Below are 26,749 nucleotides of genomic sequence, written 5' to 3' on the forward strand. Positions count from 1 at the left end.
AGGTCGGACTCGACCTCGTGATCAGCCGCATAAAGAGTTTGGGGCTTCGTGTCAGAATTGAAAAGACCGAAGCCCTCCTCTTTCGCGGGACCGGACGCAAGGGACTCCCACCGGGGGCTACCCTGCAGACCGGAGAGGGGAGGGTCAGGATGAGCTCCCAAATGAAATATTTGGGGCTCATCCTTGACGGAGGGTGGACCTTCGGTCCACACTTCGCTATGGTGGGACCGAAGGTCGTGAAGGTGGCGAGTGCACTGGGCAGACTCCTCCCGAACCTCGGAGGACCCAGCGCCGCCTGCAGACAGCTATATTCCGGAGTCTGCCGGAGTATGGCGACGTACGGTGCCCCGGTTTGGGCGGATCGCCTCACTGCGAAGAATAAGGCCGCACTGCGGTCGGCGCAGAAGATCATCGCGGTGAGGGTGATTCGGGGGTATCGTACGGTATCGTAGGCTGCAGCTACTGCTCTAGCTGGCGACCCCCCGTGGGAGCTCGTGGCGGAGGTCCTTGCCGAGACCTACTCATACGTCTCGGGTAGGAGGGCTCTCGGTGAGAGCCTCACGTTGGACGGGATCCTACGGGTGCGCCGGATGAGGCAAGAAGCATTAATGCGGAGGTGGGGGGAGGACCTGGTGGAGCAGCCGTATGGCACACGCGTAACGGCTGCCTTGCGCCCGGTCCTTGAGCGGTGGATGCGCCGTAAGCGCAAACCCCTCACCTTCCGTCTGACGCAGGTTCTCACCGGGCACGGCTGCTTTGGTGAATACTTGTGTCGGACGGTCCAAAGGGAGCCGACGACTGAATGTCACGATTGTGGCGCGGCGGTGGACTCTGCCCAGCACACCCTCGAGGTGTGCCCGAGATGGGCGGCGCTACGTCGCGATCTGACGACAGTCCTCGGAGGGGACTTGTCACTGCCGAGCGTTATCACCGCGATGCTCGGTGACGACGAGTCCTGGAAGGCGATGGTCTCCTTCTGCGAGACAGTAATGTCCCAGAAGGAGAACGACGAGCGGATGAGAGAGGGGGCCGCCGACGAGGCCTCCGTCCGCAGGCGACGAACGGGGGTGCGTAGGAGGCGCTACTTAATGCGTCTCCAGTAACGCCCCTGTGCCCATGTCGGGCCGGGATGGGAACCCGGTCCTGCTAGACATGGCGTCGTCGGGATTGTTCAGAGGTGAGCCGGACAGTCCCATGGAGGAGAAGTCTGGTCTTTTCGCCGAGGCCAGCCTGTCGCTGGAGGGATCCTGTTGCCTGCAGTTCCGGGACCCTCCAATTAAAGCGGCTGAAGGCTCCCGCAGGGGTTTTGGTCGGTAGTGCACCCCCAAGTGCTAAGCCGACATACGGTCTAGGAATGCCTACCCGGGCATCCTGGATATCACCCGTAAATGGGTTACCCTGCGATATCAAAAAAAAAAAAAAAAAAGAAGGTTCTACTGACCTACGCTACCTCCCGTTGTCAGTCTATTTGTATCATCGTCACAGGACATATAGCATCATCAGATAGTTGAAACTTCACATCTTTTGTTAAATGAATTTTCCAAGTTGGTCAATTAGTGCTCAGAGTTTAACCATATATAATAGTCTTTATAATATTAGTATTTGATTTATTAATTGATATAATTCAGCTTGTGACATCCCACTGTAGGAGATCTCTTTCTCTATGTAGAAGTTTAACTAAAGAAGGGGACAGCTAGAAATATCCTACTCAAAATTTGGAGCTGAACGACTAGGGAAGTACGTCGATATTACAAAAGATCAAAGCTAAATAATACTGCTTTCAAGCAGTGTTGTTTCTCTGATTAGTATGGTGACCAGAGCTCCTGGGGGGATTTGGGGTAGGGTCGGCTTAGGTAGACATGCTTGCGATGGTTCTGGTGTTGCAAGTGTTTATAAGCTACCATAACCGCTTACCATCAAGTGAGCCATACACTTGTTTGCTGTCCTAGTTAAATAATAATTGTGTTTGCAGGCAAACGAAAAAAAACCAACTTCAATTATGTCGACAAGTAAAACAACGGTAGATGAAAAAATAGTCAAGTAAATACGCATTATCAAAGATTACTCTAAAAGTCGTAATCAGATCTCAATAAAATTTATATGTGACCACATGACAAACATCAGCTTTCGATTAAATTAAAAATTATTACAATCGGTACACCCAGTAAAAAAGTTATTGCGGATTTTCAAGAAGTTCCCTCGATTTCTCTGGGATCCCATCATCAGATCCTGGTTTCCTTATCATGGTACTAAACTAGGGATATCTTCTTTCCAACAAAAAAAGAATTATCAAAAGCGGTAAACCCAGTAAAAAGTTATTGCAGATTTTCAAGAATTTCCCTCAATTTCTCTGGGATCCCATCATCAGATCCTGGTTTCCTTATCATGGTACTAAATATTGGATATCTTGATATATCAAAATCGGTACATCCAGTAGAATGTTATGTAGTATAATACAACGTAGGTCGACAAAAATGGCGTCAAGTAAAAACGCATTATTAGATATAACTCGAAAAGTAGTTGTTAGATCTCAAATAAATTTAAATGGGACAATTGACACCTACCACCTTTCGATTAAAAAAAATTTGTCGAAATCGGTCCACACGGTCAAAAGTTCTGATGTAACATAAATAAAAAAAATAAAAATAAATGAATTGAGAACCTCCTCCTTTTTTGGAAGTCGGTTAACAAAAGGCGGGCTTAATGTTTAAAATGTAGTTGTGGTGTACAATAAAGTATTAATCAATAAATAAATAAAACAACACAAATAATTTGGCCAATGTCACATAGAATAGAGAAGTCGCAAATTACATTGATTGGTTATGTCGAGTTGATTCCATTTGAATTAATGGTTTTTGTGTGAAAAACAGAAAAACTTGATTGTTTTGTAATCATTTTATTTTATTTTTTTATGCCTAACACTCAACATCTATCATTAGAATTTACTTATGTGTCAGGGATTCGAAGACACAGCACAAGTAAGATACAAGCACAAATGCCCATTTTGTTGGATCTCATGAAAACTGAACTAAATGAAAATACAATATATTATCATATAATGTCAAATTTGTTTCATTTATTTTCAAATATAATAATTTATGACAAATATTCAGAAAGTAAAAAGTACACTTTAATATTTTCCATAGTAGGTTTTATAAGATTTGGTTAAAAGAAATAACCTTTAAATTTACATGAATTTAACCAGTCGTTTTTACCAAAATGTAACAAAAATAAAAACGTTTTCATTGATTTTTGTTAACACAAATCATTAATAAATGTATTCATTTCAGTATGTATGAGAAAATCATCTTAAATTTACGGATACTTGAATAAAAATTTTATCTTTTAACATCTTTAATATGGTAATCTAATTATAAAGTTTAAATAAATTCAAACAACTCTCCATTGTTGAGTTTTCTCATTAGAAGTTACCTTAAGAATCGAACTTGATTTTGTACACTGAATTTAAAATAAAACACTCTAGGTAGAAACATACTGTAATCACATATAAACTTATAGCTAGAGAAACACTGGAAATTATCGACGACCACGACCACGGCCTCCACGACCACCTCTTGGGCCTCCGCGGCCTCCCCGGCCTCTTCCTCTTCCACCTCTTGTAGTCCCGCGCGGGAATCCTTCTCTCTTACCCTTACCTTTAGGCGCATCATCAATAAGTAACGTTTCCAAAGGCAAGCTGTCGGGGAGTAGGTAATATCTTATATTGTTCCCGCGTATAGTCATCGTTTCTAATTGAAGTTCTTCCTTGTTTTTTAATGTAACTTTGACTGCTTTTAAATGTGTATTCATCGCTACATCGACACCGGTTATCGTTCCGTGAACGACGCTTCCGTTCTTCAACTCAATTGTAACCGTCTCATGACTTAATTTCATCAAAAATCTTACTAGTTTCATGTTTATTGTTTATTGGTTTTATCTATTTTAGTGAAAAATAGGCACCGTTAGAGAGATGTTAACCTCAAAATGCCGCACAAACAAAATATGGCGGTTTATTAGAGTTGCCAAGCTTGATGGATTGCAACATGGAGCATAGAGTATAGAAAGGTAGTCGATTGAGCTTTATAAGCACAGACAAAAATATCAGTAATATAACTTATTAGATACTGGCTGAAAACTTTTTTGATAATTATTGAATTAGATATTTTATATGAAATGAAAGAATATTAATTTGTACTATTATTTGTTGTCACATTTAATAATTATGAATCTAGAATTAACTGATGAAACTGAAGCAGACGTAGACGACGAGGAAGTTCAAGAACAGACTGTCTGCGCTCGACTCATTTTTACAAAGGAGCAGGTTACAATTATCATTCAATATTATACTTTTCGATTTCGATAGATTCACTGTTTGAAATTATTATAAATTTTTATTTCAGAAATAAAAGAAGAAGTTAACATTAAAATTGTTGTCAAAATAAAATAAAATTTAATAGTTCTATATTTTTGTTAAAAATGTAATATAAGCTAAGACATTAATAAATGTGCTCAAAATTATAAGCTACTAACTGACCCGGCGAACTTCGTATCGCCTAACACAAACTTTATCGTATGGTATTAAAGTTCAAATTGACTTTTAAGTATTATCACAAATCTTTTGTATGGGAGTATAGAAAAGTGTTGTTTTTAGACTTTTTCAGGAAATTTAAATTTTTTTTTTTTTTAGAATTTTTCTCTCCGTAAGAACCATCCTCGTACTTCAAGGAATATTTAAAAAAAGAATTAGCGAAATCGGTCCAACCGTTCTCGAGTTTTGCGCTTAGCAACACATTCAGCGACTCATTTTTATATTATAGATGAGTATAAGAAACTCCAAACAATCGCGTTGGCTCAGTTGTTATTGTAAGCAATGCAATCAATACTGTTGTTAAGGTAATATAATATAAAACATTAACGGTTATAATGGATAACGCATTATTAGACTTATCAGCCACGGCTGAAATATCTGAGAAAGAAATAGAAGAGTTGCAGACAAATATTGATCATAAAGAAATTCAGGCACGATTTGTTTTAACTGAGGCTCAGGTAGATCCAGAAAATATAAGTAAATAACAATTAAATTTAAACATTGTTGACTGTGTTGAAAATAGGTACTAAGGGTTTTAAATACAGTAAAAAAAAGTAAAAAAAAAAAACATAACACTGTGTCTTGAGATCTTCTAAAATTAACAAAAAAATAAATAAATTTGAAGCTCTTAATAACGCATAATATCATAGTCATGAAAATATGTTTTGTATGCATAAATATGTATATTACGATGAACATCAAATTTTTTCATTAGAGTCAATCCAGAGTTGAAACCAGGGATATTCCGGTATGGGTTATTTACCTTTATAAAACGGTACTTATCGAATCAAAATAACGGTAAGAGAATCATTCGGTAACCGAATCATATCGGTAATACAGTATCGAAATAAACCGGTAGTAGGCATAACGTTCGCGTCGTAAGTTTAAGCGGGCAATTCCCGTTCTTGTAGCTGCGCTGCGCTAGCTCGGATTGCGGTCCGAACGTACACCATATCTCTATCTCATTCGCTCCCGTGTGTTGCGTGATTTTACTTAAAACTTATTTATTTTTGATAGACGACAGGCCCCGGGCGTGACGCGAGCAAGTTTTCATCTCTTTTTCGCGTTAATGTTTATATTGCATATAACGAATGATTCAAAACAAAAAACTTAATTACTTTCATAGTTAAAGAAGCCAGTCTTATGAAAAACCAAGCATTATCAATAAAAGCAAAGGAACATTACAGATTCTTCATTTTAAACGATGGCTCACAGATTTTGTCACCCTCTGTTACTTCTCCGAATCATTTAAAACCGAAATATATAACGTTATATTTCGGTATTACAGTTTAATCGGTAACCGTTTTATGACGGTTTTGAAACCGAAATAAAACGGTAACCTTTTCAATCGGTATCCGATTCATACGGTAACCGTTTCAAACGGTTACCTTTATGAATCGGTTTGGCGAACCCTGGTTGAAACAGCTAAATTAAAAAAGTTCAATGGTACCTTTTTGTGTCTTTTTTCAGAAACAAGACCTTCACGAAGCTTTTGACCTACTCGATTATAACGGCGAAGGTAAAATAAGAGCAGAAGACTTTCGTGTAGCTATAAAAGCTTTGGGTAAATATTTAATATTTATATAAATAAGTAAAAACGAGTGTGCTTTAGATCACACGATGGAAGTAAAACTTCTATACAATAGGCCTGCACTGTTTCTTAGATATAAGAAACGTAACTAGCAGTGAGAGAAAGAGAGAAAGAAAATGTGTGCTCGCACTTCTCTCTCTTGCTTCGTTCACCTCGTCTGATCACACTTTTCGTATCGCTCTCGTCACGCAGTCACTAGCTTACTCCCCAAGTCAAGCGTGCCTAAAGAAGTTTTACTTCGATAAACCCCATTTAGTAGCCCCGAGTAGAGTAATCATTTCAGTATGTCAGAAATCAGTCAACATAAACTTAATTGCTTAGACCACGACAACCGAGTGTATAGCTTATGCAAATATTTATTATTAGCTAGGATTCTAGCCTGTAACTATTAGTGCAACAATTAGTTGTAGCATGTAACCGTCAAGTTTTTTTCTGCAGTGTTTCACAGTTGCTTACAGCGCCACTGGTGGCGGAGCGAGGGTGGGCTTCAAATTTATAGCTCTTTTAGGGCTCAGGATGGAATCGTCTGAGTGATATCGTAACCCAGCTTAATAAAGCGTTGTGAGACCGGAGGGAAGCGTGTACAAAATGGAGACCTCGTTTCCGCCGTCGAAAATCTTTTGCCCAAACCGTAATCCTGTAGTTTAAACCGCTGTAAACTGCCATAACTGTAGCGAAACGTTAAAATCTTTTTTAACGACTTTAAATTCCGTTATTAGACCAAAATTTTGTGGGACGTTGTTAAACATCATACTTTGGAAAATGCCTTTACCATGTGCATCAAATGCAATTTGTTCTATTGCTTGGTTTTTAAACACTTGTCTTCTTTATTAAATGGTCCTTATTATCTAATTTTTTTAATAGGATATGAACCAACGAAGGAAGAACTACAGAACATGATAAATGGCGTCGATAAGGGACAGACGGGGAAGTTGAGTTTTGAAAATTTCGAAACGGCAATCATGAGAAAGGTCATGTATCTGGACTGTGATGGAGATATAATGAAGAGTTTTCGTCTCTTCGATATGGATGATACTGGTAAGTATCGATAGTAGATAACAATAATTTCCTCTATGGTTCATACTGGAAACTTTTTTTAGGTTACAAAAAAACACTAAGGTTACACGCAGTACAATCGAGATTATAAGCTTCATTAAAATTTATCAAAGAAGAATATTAGTATAGTATCAAAAATCTTATTTAAATTAGAATGATAAGTAAATTAATATTAGTAACTTAGTTAAAATCAACCAACACAAAAATTCACTGATTTAGCGATAAGGCCGCCTCTTTAGTACCTATATCTCCATTTGTTAGTATTGTTCAGTAGCCTATTTCAGCATAAAATGAAGAATAAAAAAAATCATGGTAAAACGAACACGACGTGTATTTATCTGTTTTCAACAGGTTTCATAAGTTTTGAAAACTTGAAGCGCGTCACTCAAATACTCGGCGAAAATTTAACTGATGAAGAAATTGAAGAAATGATAGATGACGCTGATAAAGATTTTGATGGATATGTAAGCTTCAAGGATAACATAAAACTAAGCTTTTTTTATTGAGAAGAATATCCATAGGCTCTAAAATCGATGTTTATTTTAATTAACCATCATTATTTCATTTTCACGAAGTACTTTGTCCTTATTTTCTGTGTACATAAAATTATTAACAAACTATTTGAAGCTTATATGAGTAAAAACGTGTAAAAAAAAAAAAATAACTCATTAGGGTCGAAATTATTTATAACGAATTGAATATTGTTAACTTTAACATTTTTTTTTTTAATTTCTGCTTAAGACGCAGTGACCTCTATTTTCTCATTGCCTAATTAGGACAAATATTTTAATTTATACTTTTCTTGCCACTTTTTACAACAAAATAAATATTTTAGACCATTTATGATGTAAATTAGATATTCAGAATTTTTATGTTATTATTCGTTCTTTTTTCTATTCTTGTTATTATATTTTTATTTTAGTTTTTATAATTATGTGATTAAAATGGTCTTATTTTCAGGTCTCGGTACAAGAATTTATGAAAATGATAAAAAACTCCGTCAATATTGTAACTCCATGAACATAAGAAAAGTAATAAATGCGGCTATAAAACAATAATTAACTTGCTTGTATTGTCATTTATTGCATTTGTCGCTCAAATGCGTATAGTAATTCCTTCATTCCTAAAATGATCAACCTTTGTAGAATTGCCAGCTCATTGGTTTGCAAAATACTATCTATCCCTACCTACCCCACCCCAGCCTGAAAAATAATGAAAGTTGTAGTTAAAAAAAATACTCATCGATTAGTATTTTTTTATTATAAATATCATTATTTTGCAGGCTGGGATGGGGTAGGTTCTATCTATGTTCTATCCCTCACATTGTTTTTAAATATAATTATGATGATAAATTGTATCTATGTGTATGTATTTATTTATATTGTATCTGGATCACCGAGCTTTGCTCGGTATTTTTTTTTTGTAAATCGTGTTATTTGGAAATTATATTTAAATACGAATTACACACTGATGAAATATTGAATAATATTTTTTGATCTTACCGACATCATAATAAAAAATATAAACTCATTATCTATCTCCTTTAGATCAATACGTGAAGCTATGACTTTGTACCGCTTTTTACGAAAATTGCGCGGACGGAAGAGCGTGAAATTTCACATACTTATAGTTTATATAAAGAAGGCGTGGAGAATCTTAATATATTTTTTTAATTACGCATAAAAGTACATTAAATCAATAAAACAAAGCATTATGCACACTCCTTTGTTATAGAAGTATAGTCTTTGACAGAATCTTAATAATATTCAAGCTTATAATTTATATTAATTATGGTCGAACTTCGATCAAATACCTAGCTTAATAAGCATTTAAATTTGATCGAGATTTGATAAGTGCCTTTTCAGTCATCCCTATTAGTACGTACTTAAATGAATATTTTTCAACTACCTACGCGATTTTGTATATCGATATAAATTGAATAAATATTTTAATTTCTTTGTTACAGATAAAACAAAATTATCAAAAAATCCTAGAAACTATTTTTACATTTACACTCCGACAAGACCTACCCCACCTCAGCCTGCAAAATAATGATACTTGTAATAAAAAAAATACTAATCGATAAATTTTCAATAGCTCAATTCAACTACGTTGGCCTTTTAAATTGCTCACTTCAAATTATTTAATTAAAAATCAAAAAAGTCGTTGAAAAATACTCTTTTATCAATATTTTCAAACTCCTATATCTTTTGATGTATACAATATTTTAAAATGCTCAATGTGTTAAAAAACTGCTCGAGTTGCATTTATAATTGCTCAAGTACAGTTTGGAACAGCTCCACTTTCCTTAATTTTTAAATAAATAAAAATAGTTTGAACAAATTTAACGTTTATATCATAAGACAGGTGAACGCTGCGCGTGCGCATAGACAATGATGCGAAGCAAAACAATTGCGGATATTCGTAATGAAAAAGATACTAATCGATAGATTTTCAATAGCTCAATTCAACTACGTTGTCCTTTTAAATTGCTCACCTCAAATTATTTAATTGAAAATCAAAAACTATTTATACTATATAACTATTTATATTTATTTAAAAATTAAGGAAAGTGAATCTGTTCCAAACTGTACTTGAGCAATTATAAATGCAACTTGAGCAGTTATTTAACACTTTGAGCAATTTAAAATATTGTATACATCAAAAGATATAGGAGTTTGAAAATATTGATAAATTATTATTTTTTCAACGACTTTATTGATTTTTAATTAAATAGTTTAAGGTGAGCAATTTAAAAGGACAACGTAGTTAAATTGAGCTCTTGAAAATCTATCTATTAGTATTTTTTTTTACAAAATCATTATTTTATTTGTTCAAACTATTTATATTTGTTTAAAAATTAAGGAAAGTGGATCTGTTCGAATCTATACTTGAGCAATTATAAATGCAACTTGAGCAATTTTTTAACACTTTGAGCAATTTAAAATATTAGTACCTGGGTGACCGAGCCTAGCTCGGTATTTTTAGTAAATCGTGTTTTTTGGAATTCATCTTTAAATTCGAATTACATATTTATAAAATATGAATAATATATTTTTTTAAAATAATGAGTGCAATTAAAAAAAAGGAAAAAAATAATTGATCAGAGACATTGGGATTTGAACCATGATCTCCTCGGTTGATCCCGACCGGCCGATTTCCCACCGAGCTATTACAACTTTAATGACAGTTGCGAAATTTACCTTCGTATTCTAACGATATTGTAGCTATTTTTTCACTCCCTAAAAACAGGGATAAAACATCATTTTCTAAAAATGAATCCTAGTTAGATGGATTTATCTCCCCCGAAACCTCCTATATACTAAATTTTATGGAAATCGTTGGAGCTGTTTCCGAGATTCAGATTATATATATATATATATATATATACAAGAATTGCTCGTTTAATAGTATAAGATATACATCAAAAGATATAGGAGTTTGAAATTATTGATAAATGAATATTTTTCAACGACTTTTTTGATTTTTAATGAAATAATTTAAGGTGAGCAATTTAAAAGGACAACGTAGTTGAATTGAGCTATTGAAAATTTATCGATTAGTATTTTTTTTATTACAAGTATCATTATTTTGCAGGCTGGGGTGGGGTAGGTTCCGACAAGTCAAATAAACACAAATAAACGATGATAAATAGTAGTTCAGCATTTTGTGTAATCTGTGCTTTATAAATCTATTTTTGTCTATGGTATGTTTTCATTTTAATCTTTAAGTTCGAAAAATGTCGGTTTTAATCGAAAACATTATTTATTGAGTGTTTGTATCAATATTTAAAGCTTAAAAGTTGCTTAAAAGTTATATTACGCACAAGTAACTGCTAAAAGACACAGCTATCATAGTTTTAACGCTATTATCGTTATCGATCGGACATAATTATCAATAACATGGGTATGTTTGGAACTTTCATCTTCTAAGAAAAATTCTAATTTATACGCAAATTAGACGTAATGTAGGTAATAATATTCCTTCCCTAAAATGGAACAGAAACTAGTTCCAATTATAATTGTGGACAAGTTATAAAAAATCTGTATCAATCAATTATACATAATAAAAGCATCCCTATGGAAAATAATCTCATAAAACCTCTTAAAACAGACAAATGTAGATTAAATTTTCTTCTCATAGATCCATGTTTATGAGGTTTTATTAAAATTTATCCGTAGGCCTTGGGTTTAAGATATCTAATAATTAAAGCTATAATATTATTTAAAAATAATGTATAAGACATTTAATGAATCAACGTCTGATTAAAGACTGTGAGAAGGTTCATTGGCCTGAAGCCTTAACTACCGACGGCCTGGCCCTCAACCTTCCACTGGAGGACTAATGTTTTTTATATTTTTAAACTTTACCAATTTTGTTTACGAAGATACTGAAAAATTGTTTGCACGCTACATTAGGAAAATAAGAAGCTTATCAAAGCTTTAGGCATACTTACACAAACTCTGTTTGTTAAAATCTATGTTTGTAAGATTTAGAAGACTATCAAAATAAAATTAAACAGGATACAAACGTAAATAGTTACAATATAAAACAGTGGATCAAGATAATTATTTAAAGTTTATATGGTATTTAATACTGTTCTACACGGAGATAAAGTCCTATACCCAGCAGTGATAAGTTACACGCTGAAACAATCAATCTCATACAAAAATACCACAAAGAAAATGCAAAAGCACTGTTAATTACATTCTTACATTCATTTCAATAATATTTCATTTCAATTTAAAATATTATATTTATTTAATGTATAAATTTAAAATTTCTTTTAAAGACCAATAGCCAAAGTATATTATTCGGAACAAGATAATATAAAATAACAAAGGTGTGTGGATTTTCAAGCAGAACATATGACTGAGTTTATAATTTTTTTTTTTTTTTTTAATATATAACTAGATCAACAAACAAGCGTACAGTTCACCTGATGGTTAGCGATTACCACAGCATATAGACACCTGCATCACCAGAAGCATCACAAGGGCATTGTCGACCCAACTTTCAATCCCCTCCTAGGAGCTCTGGTCACTTTACACATCACAGGAACACTACACTACTTGAAAGCAATATTATTTAGCTGTGATCTTCACACCATGCCTTGAAGAGCATGTAAAGCTGTTGGTCCCGTTTCTTATCATAAATGCCTGATAGCGAATGTTACTCGTAGTAGGGAACATATCTGCCAACCCGGAGTAGAGATTAAGCTCGAATCCTTCTCCTACATGCAGCAGTGGAATGTTACAGATTGAATGCGAATGCATGTATAAAGATATATTTTTATTTATCATTATTTTGATAAATGTGACTTAAACTAATTCACTCTTGTAACTAATTATATATTGAATAGCCAGTTGCAGTTTGTTGTGACTCGCATTCTGCTCCGAGGATTCTAGATTCGTATCCCGCCCCAAGCCTGGCTGTTATATATACTTCTAATTATAACTCTCATTAAATGTATATTTATATAAATACTATGTATCTATATTCTACATCAATTTATCTAGATCAATTTTAGTGATAAGACCGTCTTTGCACTTTGTTTAAGTTATAATATTGTTTTTTCTTATAATTTCGAACATAAATAATAATAACTGGTTGTTACCTATAACAGAAGCATTAAATTACTTATCTTAGTAACAGACAACTGGGTTTGTTAAATTTATTTATTTAAATATTCTTTCAGAAGTAGAAGAAATGACACTAGAAGATAAATGTGAGCATCTCATGAACATAGTCGTTGAGTCAAGAAAGAGGTTCGGTAAGATGTGCATCGATTACGAACAGAAGACTTCTCTGGTAGAAAATAAAATGCTCAACTTGCAAATAGAAACAATCTCAAATTACCGTTTCAAGTCAAAAACGACCGTACCTTGTATAGATTTTGACGAAATGGAAAAAGATTTAGATGAGTTTAAAGATGCACTCATTAGTAATCAGAAGAGGATTGATGAGTTAAAACGGAATTTATCGAATACGGAAAATGTTGTAATGCAATTGAAATTGGATGCTGTTGGTCAGAAGTTGAAAAAGCCGCTAACAGCTGAAGCTATGTTAGCTGATGCTAAGAAAAAAATTAAATCATAAATTGATTAGTACATAATTGTTTTATTTTTTTATGTAAATATATGGCAAAGTAGTTTTCAAGTTAATAAATAATAAGGCTAAATAGTTTTTAAACAAATAATATAAAATAAAATGTAATATATTCTTCTATGTATTATGTTTTCTTGTAAATATATTTTCAGCCCCCTAAGTAAATAAAAATGAATTTAAAAAATATAGTTTAGCTATATTTAAAAAAAAACAATATAATACTTTAAAAAACAAAGTTCATACTAGAGTACCAAAAAAATATTTTATTACTGATTACCATAAACAATGTCTACAAAAACCGAAAAAATTACTTTTTTTATGATAATTTTTTATCTGTGTCCAAACATCCTGATTATTTTTTTTACGATATTAAGATGTAAGATTTAAAATTAAATGAGTTTTCATTAGTATATTAACATAAGAGGTTAATATCAAACTGTTTATTAGTAGCGAATAATTATTCCTGCTAATTAGTAGGAATCTGAAAAAGGTCTGTGGTTGCCTAGTAACCGAATTAAATGATGTTACTTTCGATTTTGTCACAAGAAAGCATATCTTTTTAGTTATCATTAGTCAGGTCATTTATTTTACATAAAAAGTGATTTTATAATGACTAATATTCAAACTGCATTTAAAAAGCACTGCATTGTGCCAGATATATTATCTATTGCACCGTCCGAACTTGTTGATGTTCAGTATCCAGGTGGAGTTATTGTCGATCTAGGAAAAGAACTAACTCCTACACAAGTTAAGGACAAACCCTCAGTAAAATGGGTGTCAAAAGATACTTTATATTACACGTTAGCTTTAGTCGATCCTGATGCTCCAAGCCGCGAAAATCCTAAGTTTCGAGAATGGCACCATTGGCTCATAGGAAACATTTACGGTGGAGATATAAATAAAGGTGACGTTCTTTCTGATTACATTGGATCTGGACCGCCAAAGGGCACTGGTTTACATCGTTACGTATTTTTAGTTTATAAGCAACCTGAAAAATGTGACTTTTCAAAAGTTATAAAACTTCCAAACAATTCAGGAGCGAACAGAGGAAAATTTTCAATTTCAAAATTTGCTCAACAATTTAAATTAGGTCCTCCGATCGCTGGTAATTTTTTCGTTGCCAAATATGATGATTACGTACCAAAACTTTACGCACAATTAAAAAGTTAAATCATTTTTATAAATTTAACAAAACCGGTTATATGCAATCAAAGTATATGGCAAACTTTATTTCAAAACGAAGATTGTCTATGGTTTCGATCGATAATTATTTCCGCCTCCGCGTGACATTCTCATTTTTTGATCCAGTCGCCATATCATCCGCCATTACATTTTGGAGTTTGCGTAAATTGGTCGTTCCATTGTCACCGCGTCAAACCACAGAGACTTATCAGTGACATTTATAGTGTTCGTGCGTCGCATCGCAGCGTTTCATTACAACAAAGAGTAGAGACGTTCAATCGTATGTCCATCCAGAATCTCAACACATTCGACCCATTCGCCGATGCTATCAAAAGCTCGGAAGACGACGTTCAAGATGGATTAGTCCACGTCCGGATTCAGCAGCGGAACGGGCGTAAGACGTTGACAACGGTGCAAGGACTATCGTCGGAATATGACCTGAAGAAGATCGTCCGGGCATGCAAGAAGGAGTTCGCGTGCAACGGAACGGTCGTGGAGCACCCGGAGTACGGCGAGGTCTTGCAGTTGCAAGGCGATCAGCGCGAGAATATTTGTCAGTGGCTCACCAAATCGGGACTCGTGAAGCCCGAGCAACTTAAAGTTCACGGCTTCTAAGCCTCGACACGTAACATGTGCTATGCCGTGACATCATCATAGTTCTTCTAATATTATGAGAGCGTGCGCGTTATAACCCTATCGAATATGTATTTAGAAAGTACCGACGTTTACAGAGAGCATTGCATCTAGGCCGCCCGGCCTTCGCGCCCTGTGCCTTGCTGTCTCCCTTAACTTAATTGTAACATAAATGTATTTTTGAATATCGACGCCGTCTCCGACTCGGACAGCCTTAGTTGCAATCAAAGCCGAACGAAATAGTAAATAATGTTCTTTTTTGTTTTTTTTTTACGACATAATTATAAATTGCTGTAATTATTATAATATGATGTCTCAATTATTAAACATGTTTTTGTATGCGTGTCTTTTATTTGCTTCGCTGGCGGCAGATAACGGCGTCCTATAACGGGACCCCGATTAATAGTGAAAGTAGGCGGGGCGTCCATTGGTAAAATTCTTTGCGGATATGTCACGCAGTTTGAGACGAGTTGTCTTCCGTCATACTTATTATAGTAACGTTATCACGAGGCCAACAATCATTTGTACACGTACTTATAATGCCGTATCTTGTAACCTCGAACGACTAAACATTACTAAATCTCATAGGTCATTATTAAATTGTATTTTTATAAATTAAATATAGAATATTAACAAAAAAAAAAGAAATAGTAATGAAAATATAAATTTTCGGAACAATTATCTAATTGACATTCAAAGTTAGGTTATTCTGACGTTTAAGATTCCGCGGTAATAATCTGTCAAATCTTATCTACTGTATATTTTCTTTCTAGAACATTTTTTTATAGGTAGCTACATATTAGGAAATTAGTTATCTAAATAAGGAAGTTTTTTAAAATTAATATTATTTAAACCATTTTCATAATTATTAAGGACACGAGGAGGATTAGAGCTTAATCCACCACGCTGCTCCAATGCGGGTTGGCGGATATATTCCCTACTATGAGTAACGATCGCTATCAAGTGTACACGATAACAATCGGGACCGACGGCTTAACGTGCTCTCTGAGGCACAGTACGGAGACCCACGAGGACTGCACAAACACCCAGACCACGGCAAACATCTGTATGGCTAATACAATACAAATGTATTGTCATATGCGGGGATCGAATCCGCAACAGCCACAAACCTACTGTACTAACTGTGACCGTTGTGCCAATGCGTCGTTTATTAGCTAAGGTATTTTCCATAGGTCTGTTATAAATCTACTATAAATTATCTTAATGTAAGTATCAGTTCTTTTTTAGTGTCATCGTTGCGCAGTCTACACTAAAGGCATTCATAATTCTTTTAGGTGGGCGCAAATGGCAATGTCTACTTTTGCCACGACTTACCCTAGCCACTCAATTGCAAGTTTTGTAATAATTTATATTTTACTTTAACAATTAAATTTAAGTTATATACAAATGAAATGTTAATAATACTAAAATTATTAATTAAAAATGTCCATCTGTAATATTATAATTGCGCAATTTTGCGAGGATTAATAATTTATTTTTGTATTTGTAATGTTTGTTACTCTCACGCATAAATTATTTTACTAATTGTAACAAAACTTGGTACTTAGCTGGAGATCTAGTATAAAATATAGGCTTTTTAACCCAACAATCCCATGGCATAGGACATTACTTTTTAATCGATTAAAAATAATTAAGAGGTTTTCAATATGATTATGTTTTTCTTTGTTGCCTCAAAATGATTTTGAAACTTCTTTTTTAAATTAAAAGCTAGTGCTTGTAGTGTGGTTTAAATTACATCGCGATCTGACAAGTAGTTAGGTTTTTTTTTGAGTTGTCCCTCCTAACAAGTTTTTGATTATTCTTTCCACTCCCTACGTTCTACTACTTGTGGGTGTAAATTGAAGTCAGTTTTTTTACTTATTTAAGTACAAACAATTATTAACCGCAGTTAGCGTACGTGAGCTTATGGAAACTGCATATGTACATGAGTGTGAGTCACGTATTATGATTACAAGGCTGAGGTCAGCTATTTCAATATAGAAGTTAGCGTTTAAACATTTCGACGTTATGAAATTATGCGTCATTGTATTCAAAGATTCTATGACTAATATATTGATTAATATAGCTTATTTTTGATAAATTAGGACATTTATATTAATACCTATACTAATATTATAAAGAGGTAAAGTTTCTAACTTTGTAGAGGGTAATCTTCGCAATTAATGACCCGATCATGAAAATTCTTTCACTAAAGGTGATATCAGACGGTTCATTTTTTGTTCATTTTCACCTTTCATTCGGTACATTTCACTCGAAATGAAATGTCTGAACAAAAAATGAAACACGAGTGCCGAATGAATTCATTAGTGAACCGATCCAACAGTGTTGGATATTGGCATCCGGTATCTTTCATTCCCACTCCGAATGAACGAGAAATGAACGGTCTGAACACTGAGAGAACGTTCATTCGGATTCGGCCATTTTGTTTCGAGTCCTGTAGCCGACGGACATCACGTTGTCGACGAAGTTATATTTTTTTCTGTGTAAGACGTACGACTTCATTCGATGACATATTTAAAAGAAAGAACAATGAATGTTCATTTCTGTATCATTTCGTCTAAGCCGTGTGAACATAGAATGAAAAAAAAATGAAGCATTCACTCGAGTGAACAATCATTCGAGTGAACCGTCTGATATCACCTTAACAGAAACCTACAATGTTCAGAAGTGACATAGACTATATTTAATTGAGATTGAACGAAAAATTCGGTGAAAAATCTTATATATAAAATTCTCGTGTCACAATGTTAGTTAGGTACAATACTCCTCCGAAACGGCTGGACCGATTTTTATGTTTATGATATTTTGTGTGCATATCGGGTAGTTCTGAGAATCGGCCAACATCTGTTTTTCATACAGCTAAGTTATAAGGGGGGAGGATTAAGGGAGGTTAATAACATATATGATAAAACAACGTTTGCCGGGTCAGCTAATTATATATAAACCTGAAGAGATTGTTTCTTTTTTTGAACGCGCTTATTCAGAAACTACTAGCTAGAATTGATAATCTATAATATAAAAATTAGTCGCTGAATGTGTTGCTAAGCGCAAAACTCGAGAACGGTTGGACCGATTTCGCTAATTCTTTTTTTAAAATATTCCTTGAAGTACGAGGATGGTTCTTATGGAGAGAAAAATTCTAAAAAAAAAAAAGTTAATAAAATTAAAGAATCGATTGTTAGGCGATACGAAGTTCGCCGGGTCAGCTAGTAGGCTATATACCTAATATTTTTGTAAGTTTTTCTTCAAATTAATGCAGGTGAAGCCGCGGGTCACATCTAGTTTCTATAATATAAAAGTTGATTATTCTATTTATAATATAACTACAATGCACTGGTAATTACTAGGTACTTTAATGTTTATAAAATAAGTATAAACACGAGGCAGATTTATATAAACAGGCCATAGAACTAGTAATAAGTTACATAAGTTCAGAACTATAAGCGTATGTTCGGGTTATGGCCAGAGTGCAGACCAAATACATAGGAGTTCAGGCTCAAGAGGGTTCTTATCGATTGGTGGATGGAGGATCTGGGGTCTGTAACGGCGGATGTTATACGCCCCAACCTCAATCGCTGGGCCAAAAGGCGGCACGGGGTGCTGATCTTCAGGCTGACACAGGCACATGGCTGCTTAGGACAGTCGCAAATCGCTAGGAGGGAAGTTACCCCTGATTGCCATGAGTGAGGCGCTGCGATGGATACTGAGCGTCACACTAGAGGAATGCGCCGCTTGGGGACCACAGCGGTACCACGGCGCCCCACTATGACGATGAGGGTACTTAGGGGCTTAGATAGTAGTCCGTGCGCGTTCTACCTGTGACGAGAGCCCCGCACTCGCTCGTTGCCTTTGAGCCGTGGTCTTGTACGTAATGCATTTCCCAATGTTAAAAAGGTACGGACGTACGTAAAGGTACGGACTATGGCCCACCTCATTGTAAGCGATTACCGTAGCCAGTAGACGCCGGCAGTACCAGGAGCATCGCAAGTGCGTTGCCGACCGTACCCCCGATCATTCCCAGGAGCTCTGGCTACCTTACCACAAAAACACAACCGTACTTGTAAGCAGTATTATTTGTCTGTGTACTTCTCTCTCATGTTCTGTCCAGAAGCAAAAAGTTTTGATAACAATGACACTAAAAAATACCTTTGACCGTTTATTTTGGTTTTGGACCGTTTATATCCTTCCTTCCGATTTTCTTTTAATTAAAACCTGACTTCCTCACCAGTGATGGAATTTTAAACAATTGAGTCATAGTTAATTAGCGTTTTCAAAATATTTATTCCATTACTTAAGTACTGTAACCTTTTAAACCAAAACTGTTAAAGGTTATCATGGAATATGTTTAAAATATTTATTTACTCTGCATTTTACAAAAAAAAAAAATGTACAAATTACTTATAAAGTCCTACGCAATACATTAAATATTTTAAGGTATTCATAACATCGTCGTATTATACTGTACTTTTCCAATACAAGTATACTGGTGAGATCTGCTAAGATAGACAACTGAATCACACCTACGTCATTACTAAAATTGTATCACCGATGCGTAGACATTTTTTATACTACATGACATTTGTGAAATTATATTTGCTATTAGCTGTTGCTCGCGACTTCGTCCGCGTGGAATAACTACATGTTAACCATTTTTCAATTGTTCAAATTGGCAATTTTTTTATTTATGAACCGATTGACATGAAATGAACACGTTAAGTGAAGCTTACCACAATATATTAGTGAAAACCGCATCTAAATCGGATAAGCTGTTTCTGAGATTAACGCGTTGGCGCAGCGGTCACAGCCATGGATTGTACCTGTTGCGCTGGCGGTTGCGGGTTCAATCCCCGCACAAGGCAAACATTTGTATTGGCCATACAGTTGTTTGCCGTGGTCTGGGTGTTTGTGCGGTCTAGTCAACTAGCAACAAGTCTTTTCCATAACTCCTATTTTTTGAGATTTATATTTCGCAATGGGGAATAAGTATTGAATGTCGCCAAAAACTATGACTGCTCTATAAAGAGACAGTAAAAAAATAGTTAACTAGTATTAATTTAATATGTTAATCGCATAAATTTTAAAAATTTTAAATAGATGTCTGAATAATAAAAGTAAATAAAAAATAATCTATAAGTAAATAAAAGTTAATCTGACTTTATTTAACAGTTTTTCATACATTCAGATTGAGAATATTTGTCATTTTTAGAGTTAGCAGATTTACAGAATTATAATTTTGTTTTAAAATTCTTATGCAGTTACGAAAGCTTTGAATAAAAAATTTCAAACTAATATTTCCACCAGAGGGGCTGAAAAGTACAACAAGCAAAATCGTAGACGCATGTTTTAACACGTGCAGTGTTATTACAGAATTGCATGTCACGTGTAAAAGTCAGTAGCTATTATTTGCTTGAAATTATATGTACCTACGTTGTATTTAATATTATCTTAAGTCACAACGCCTAAGCATTACACTCATATATTAGTAGAAACACGCTATTTCATCTGTTTCCTTTTCTACAAGAATAAAACATTTTAAGTTCCGTCTTAAAAACTAAATTATCAGAAGCAACTTCACTAATATTATAAAGCTGGCGAGTTTTTTGTATGTATATCTACTGGTACGAATTGATTTTTTTCCTCTCTTTGTTTTCATAGTCCATTTATTAAGAAAGGCTAGATTACATAATATTTTAGTAATTTTTTTCTCAAATAAACGCGGGTGGAAACGCAGATCAGTTACCATCTTTATGGAGATGAATTCCTAAAAAAGCTTTCTTAAAACTTCTTTTATATAGGTAATCTTATGTATATATATATATACACATTAATATATACGGATACACTACAAATACACAGTTTCACACACATATTAATACGAACACATTAAAATACATTTATTACATTATAATATACACATACATTCTACACATAAAACTGTAATTTCTGACGTAGGGCTGCACGCATGGCTGGAAATAACCTGCACAAAATCTGCAGCACCCCGTCTGGAAAAGTACCTCGATCTAACAGAAGATCGCTTCAGCCTGTATATTCCTGTATATTCCACTGTTGGACATAGGCATAGAGTAGGATAAATATTAAAATAAAGGCATAGGCCTCTTTCCCCATGTAGGAGAAGGATCAGAGCTTAATCCACCACGCTGCACGGGGATATATTCCCTACTATGAGTAATGATCGTTACCAGGTGTACCTACACGATAACAACCGGGTCCGACAGCTTAATGTACTCTCCGAAGCACGGTGGGGAGACCCACAAGGACTAACAACCAAACTGGAAATAAATCTTTGTATAAAAATAAATATATCCACTCCGAGCGGGAATCGAACCCGCGATCGTCGATGTTTAGGCGCCGCCGATACGGCACACGCAGCATTACACCAAAACAGTAATATTTTGATCTAAACTAATTTAAAACCCTATATTATAGATCTATACTTATGTATTATGTTATTTTGTCCTACTCTCTATTTTAAGATTTATAATATAAATCTTTTGTTGAAATAAATGGCGTATCAGCGCAATATGCGCTAACAAAGTAATGCAGTATGGTGCAATGCACTGAAAAGCGGTACCTACTAGTGTGCACTGCAGACAAGCTTACCCTACAATGTGTACATTCCAATTTTGCAATATTTATTAATTGTAGTTGCAATAATAATCGTATTATACAGACTTTAAATAATGAGGCTTATAATTTTTTACTATTTTATCAAGCGGGTGGGTGAAGTTAGGAAATAGAAGGTTTACTTTTTTTATTTGTACCTAGTTATTTTCATATCTGTAAAAAAATATCAGTCCGTAACAATTTTTTTTTATAAATCGTATCTGTCGGTAATCTCTAATTACTATCTGTAAGAAAAATAAGACAAAACGAATTTTTCATTTCGAATCAGTAGCTCATGAGATTGGCGCATTTAAACAATCTATTTTAGCAAACTTTTCAGCTCTATACTATAATTACCTAGTAAAGATTATAGCAATAACGTATGTTAGTACATATGTATACTATGAATTTTATGTGTTGTATGTTTTTTAATGTCAAATTTATAAGTAATTTTATATATAAAATTTTCGTGTCACAATGTTAGTTACAATACTCCTCCGAAACGGGTGGACAGATTTTTATAAAATTTTATGTGCATAGCGGGTAGGTCTGGATTCGGCCAACATTTATTTTCATACCCCTATGTTATAAAAAAAAAAAAAAAAAATGTTATAAGGGGCCGATTAAGGTGGGTTTAAACATATATGGCAAAACAACGTTTGCGGGGTCAGCTAGTAGGTATATTGATAAGATAGTTACTTTGTCCTGATTTATTTGTCATTACAAAGCGTAAACTAACTTATAATTAGAACCATGAAATTTGGGTAAGAGGATCACTTTTTTGAGTAAAAACCCACTAACAAAGGTTTGTTTTTTAAATTCTACCCTTAAAGTACATATTTAAATATGGTTTACAAGTTTGTGACAAATTTCGTTATTTTTGATAGAAACATTAACCTTAGGGTTTTTATTACAAATAAATACATATTACAGGATTCGTTGACTGAATTTTATTACTTTTTATTTTTATATCAGTGGGTGTAAAAATTAAAGGCGATATTAAAAAGTATTATCATTATCACTTGCACCTTAAAAACCCGTAGAATAAAATAACAAGTAACGAGTGCAATATTTGATCGGGTCAAGCTTTATGAAGAATAAAATGATAATAGATATTATAGACCTGAAATGATGGCTTATTTTGATTATTATTTTATTTCTTGAATACTAATCTGTATTTTAATAATGAGACATGTTTCACTAAATGATTTCTATAATCAAAATAATTACCTTCTTTAAATTTATCAACCATAAGCCTTCGTCCAGTATTTAAGGAGCAAAAGAAAAATACTTTTTTTTTTAATTTAAAAGTAGCATTTTTTATCATTTTATTCTCCTGGGACGTTGACATATTTATTTTACACCAGTCGGCTGTTAGGTACCTATAATAACAAGCATTAAGTTGCTTACTTTAGGAACAGACGATCGTGTGCGTGTGTTGTGTTAGTGAGATAAAGATATTTATATATTTATTTATTCTTTTATTATTAATTTATTTACTCAACTTAAAAAATATCTTCTGTTGTAATTTTATTGAAGGAACCGAACGTACTTATCGATGATTTCATATTTTGACATTGACTTTACGTTGACGTATTTCTTAAATTTTCAATATAATTTATTTGTTCGTCGCTAAAATATTACTTTTTTCGATGTACAAAATCTTATAATATATATGTTAAGATACATTATACGCAATTGTTATGTAATAATTTATTAAATAAATAAAATTGCGTATTCAACTCTTACTTTCTAAATAAGGTGTCTATTTACCATAATTTTATATTGTCGAAAAGTAGTCCCATAAAGGGCTTATGAGGTAATTTTGACTGAACTTTTTGTATTTATTTAGCAGTAAATAGGCTAATAAAGATGTCGGACAAGCACTTTACTCTGGGCCAACGTGTAATGGTCGTAGGCAAAGAAGTCAAAGGTTCTATTGCTTATGTCGGGTACCCTACCTTTGCGACCGGGAAGTGGATAGGAATAATATTAGATGAGCCTAAAGGAAAGAACAACGGAACTGTCAGAGGACATTCTTATTTTCGTGTAAGTTTCAAGCAAAATAATACTCTTTTTTCATGTTTTACAGAATTTGAAATGGTAACTTTAAGTTCATTCAACTTATAGTTAACATTTAATACATGGAAATTGTATACTTATGTTATCGTAAATATATATTTATAATTTTGAAACATACAAACAGTATCAATTTTAATTAATTTAGCAATTAAATAAGAAGTGTTCTAAAAAGAAGTAGTTAGAAACACAATCATAACGGGACATCGATTAATTATGTGAGCTCAGAATAGGTAGGGGAGGGGTCCAATGAAATCTCACCAAATATCATTTAAACGGACAAGGGATAATCGAAAATCTCACATCAACTTCAAAAAAATATAAAATATTACAGATATTACAAAAAAAAATTGTATATCTTGAGTTTTCATTTTGCCCATTAAAATGAATCTAATGGCTATTAATATAATTTAGCTTTTGCTTTGAATTTCATTTAATTTAAATAAATTAAATATAATATACTTGACCAGTTTATTATTTCCTGTCAATTTCTATCATATTCAGCGTCAATCTCACGTACAGGAAAATCTCACCTAAAGGGGGGAGAGGTCTAAACTAATCGAAAAATAGCGCTATTCGTTGGGTCTAGTTTTAAAAATATTGAAAGATATATCAAAATAAAATCTATAATTTTCAAATCAGAAGGACAGACAAATAGATATAAAATAATGTTCAATTTTCTGTAAACCAAAACAATATAAAATAAAAATTGTTTCTAGAACAGATTATTAAATCTTTAACAGTTAACTTTAAAAATATTTATTGCAGATATGGTTTAACACACTTATGTTAATTTATTTTATTGATTAAACTGGAAGTAGCACAAATTATTTTATAAAACAAAAATATGTTTAAGACTATGTGAACTTTTACTTGTTAAATTTTTTTGGAGTCAACAAATTCCATTTTCTCAATTACAGTGCGATGAAAACTATGGAGTGTTCGTACGACAGACACAAATCCAACTACTTGATGCAGAGGACAACCCCATGGAGACCTCCATGACTGCGTCTATCGAGGAGAAACCTTCATCTAACAGGCGATTGAGCAGGTATCCAAGCTTACTGAATAATTATCAATTCGATGGTATTATGAAACAATGTGAAAGTATTAGTAAAATGTGCTTTGACTGTCTTAAATTAAATGAAATAATTTCTAGAAACTTCTTATTTATAATTAAAGTGTTTCTTTAAGAGAAAGCTTACACTAATTATTAAAAGTGTCACAAATATTTATAGACTAAAACGAAGGCTGCTTCTAACCGTATAAAGTATAACATATTTGTTTATATATATTCGCAATAAAGTAAATTTGAATTACCTTAAGTTATTCACACAGACTGCATATTACAAAATATTGATTGCAGATATGTTTTAATTTTATTTAAAAATTATAAAATTAATAGGTAAATTTATTTACCATTTTTTACTAAATAATGTTATTATCGTATTTAATGAATATAAGGTTTTAATATACAGAAATTTTTTATAATTATAAAAGAATAATTATTACATATAGTATCAAAAACTGTTTATGAATATGTCACCTTATGAGTCCCATTCTTTTTTTTTTTAATTTTAGCTCCCTTGTCCCCTTGGTGATCATCGATAGAATATACCTTAATGTACCTAACAAATGTTAAATTTGTCTTTATCTTTCATATTGTTGACATAATACCTTTTGTTGTTGTTTTAGAAAATTAATAATGTTTGGTTTTTTTTTTTATGATAACAGGTGTTGACTTACTAATAATAACAAAAAAAGTTATAAGCTAATATTATCTATGATAATCAATAAAATTTTGTCAACTAGTCTTTCTTATTCACAAAAAACTGTAGGTTTATTTCGAAAGTAATATAGAAATTATTTATTTAAATGCCACCAAAGGCTGGTAACACCAAGCCTGGATGCTGGCAACGCTAACAAGAATAAAATTAAACGGTACTACAATTTTTTTTCCTAATAATAATCACAAGCTTACGAAATTATAAGCTTTGAGACAAATGCGTGCTGTCATATTATTTATATATATAAAAAAAAAAAAACATAATTTGAACATAATAATAATTATTAACTTATAAACTCATACATATGGCTTTTTTAAAATTCATTGTTAAGAATATATTTTTTAGAATAGAAACTTTTATGACTGTTTAAAAAAAATCAGCAGTTCAAAACAGCTCACTCAAAATTAGTTATTTATTCTGTATTAAAATTGTTGTTATTTTATTAATTACTTTGATCGCTTTTTATTCAATGATTTAATATATAGTTATTTTGATAAAATTTGATGTGTTTAGGTACTAACATTTTCAGTATATGTGATAAGTAGCCTCATTATATATTTGATATAACATAATATATAGTTAACATCTTAATTATCATTGTCGTTTTTTTTTTTTTTTTTTTTTTTTTTTTTTTTTTTTTATTTATAATGTATTAACAATTAGCGGCCGTTTTCAATAACCTATCTCTGGTTTTGCCTACTAGCAATAGGTTTTTGACACATTTGTATAGAGCTTACGTCAAAATACTATATCTAGTAAGCAAATTCAGAGATTGAATATTGAAACTGACCGTTAGTCATTGGAATGTTTCATTATTAAAAACAAAAATTAACAGGAAATCGAAAAACCGCTTGTAAAATAAATTAATCTAGGCAGAATATTATATAAATACCATGAAAATAAAAATAATAATAATACGTATTTTTTTTTTTAATAAGTAATGATTGTAGTTTTATACAATATTAGAAATTGCCTCATGCTTAATTTCAATATTTAAATAGTTGATTATTATACATTGAATCATTGTAAGCTGTTTGATAGCGGCACAAACCTTGAAAACAGATCAATAGCTGATAAATC

The 26,749-nt window shown here is 33.2% G+C and overlaps 6 protein-coding genes across 6 annotated transcripts in view; 5 read left to right on the top strand and 1 right to left on the bottom strand.

Moving 5' to 3' along the window:
* Window positions 1-3,484: 3,484 nt before the first annotated feature.
* Window positions 3,485-4,061, bottom strand: LOC123666763 (small nuclear ribonucleoprotein Sm D1). The gene has a single exon (XM_045600817.1). The coding sequence runs from the start codon at window positions 3,913-3,915 to the stop codon at window positions 3,538-3,540; it is 378 nt and encodes a 125-aa protein (XP_045456773.1). The 5' UTR covers window positions 3,916-4,061; the 3' UTR covers window positions 3,485-3,537.
* A 51-nt stretch (window positions 4,062-4,112) lies between these two features.
* On the top strand, window positions 4,113-8,297 carry LOC123667159 (caltractin-like). Its single transcript, XM_045601129.1, has 5 exons — window positions 4,113-4,321; window positions 6,059-6,152; window positions 7,044-7,217; window positions 7,587-7,699; window positions 8,196-8,297. The coding sequence occupies exons 1-5, from the start codon at window positions 4,223-4,225 to the stop codon at window positions 8,253-8,255; spliced, it is 540 nt and encodes a 179-aa protein (XP_045457085.1). The 5' UTR covers window positions 4,113-4,222; the 3' UTR covers window positions 8,256-8,297.
* A 2,618-nt stretch (window positions 8,298-10,915) lies between these two features.
* On the top strand, window positions 10,916-13,345 carry LOC123667178. The gene is made up of 2 exons (XM_045601147.1): window positions 10,916-11,141; window positions 12,934-13,345. The coding sequence occupies exons 1-2, from the start codon at window positions 11,138-11,140 to the stop codon at window positions 13,332-13,334; spliced, it is 405 nt and encodes a 134-aa protein (XP_045457103.1). The 5' UTR covers window positions 10,916-11,137; the 3' UTR covers window positions 13,335-13,345.
* Window positions 13,346-13,952: 607 nt separating this feature from the next.
* LOC123667177 (protein D2-like) lies at window positions 13,953-14,513 on the top strand. Its single transcript, XM_045601145.1, has one exon. It carries the CDS (start codon window positions 13,953-13,955, stop codon window positions 14,511-14,513), a length of 561 nt encoding a protein of 186 aa, XP_045457101.1.
* A 92-nt stretch (window positions 14,514-14,605) lies between these two features.
* Window positions 14,606-15,497, top strand: LOC123667179 (eukaryotic translation initiation factor eIF1). The gene has a single exon (XM_045601148.1). The coding sequence runs from the start codon at window positions 14,808-14,810 to the stop codon at window positions 15,138-15,140; it is 333 nt and encodes a 110-aa protein (XP_045457104.1). The 5' UTR covers window positions 14,606-14,807; the 3' UTR covers window positions 15,141-15,497.
* An 8,145-nt stretch (window positions 15,498-23,642) lies between these two features.
* Window positions 23,643-26,749, top strand: part of LOC123667284 (dynactin subunit 1) — a 38,958-nt gene continuing 35,851 nt past the window's right edge. Inside the window, exons 1-2 of the mRNA XM_045601240.1 lie at window positions 23,643-23,852; window positions 24,803-24,933. Of these exons, the coding sequence (XP_045457196.1) occupies window positions 23,676-23,852; window positions 24,803-24,933 (308 nt within the window). The 5' untranslated portion in view covers window positions 23,643-23,675. The remainder of the gene's footprint in view (window positions 23,853-24,802; window positions 24,934-26,749) is intronic.

This window comes from Melitaea cinxia, chromosome 27 (genome assembly GCF_905220565.1).
Source record: "Melitaea cinxia chromosome 27, ilMelCinx1.1, whole genome shotgun sequence".
NCBI classification, from domain to species: Eukaryota; Metazoa; Arthropoda; class Insecta; order Lepidoptera; family Nymphalidae; genus Melitaea; species Melitaea cinxia.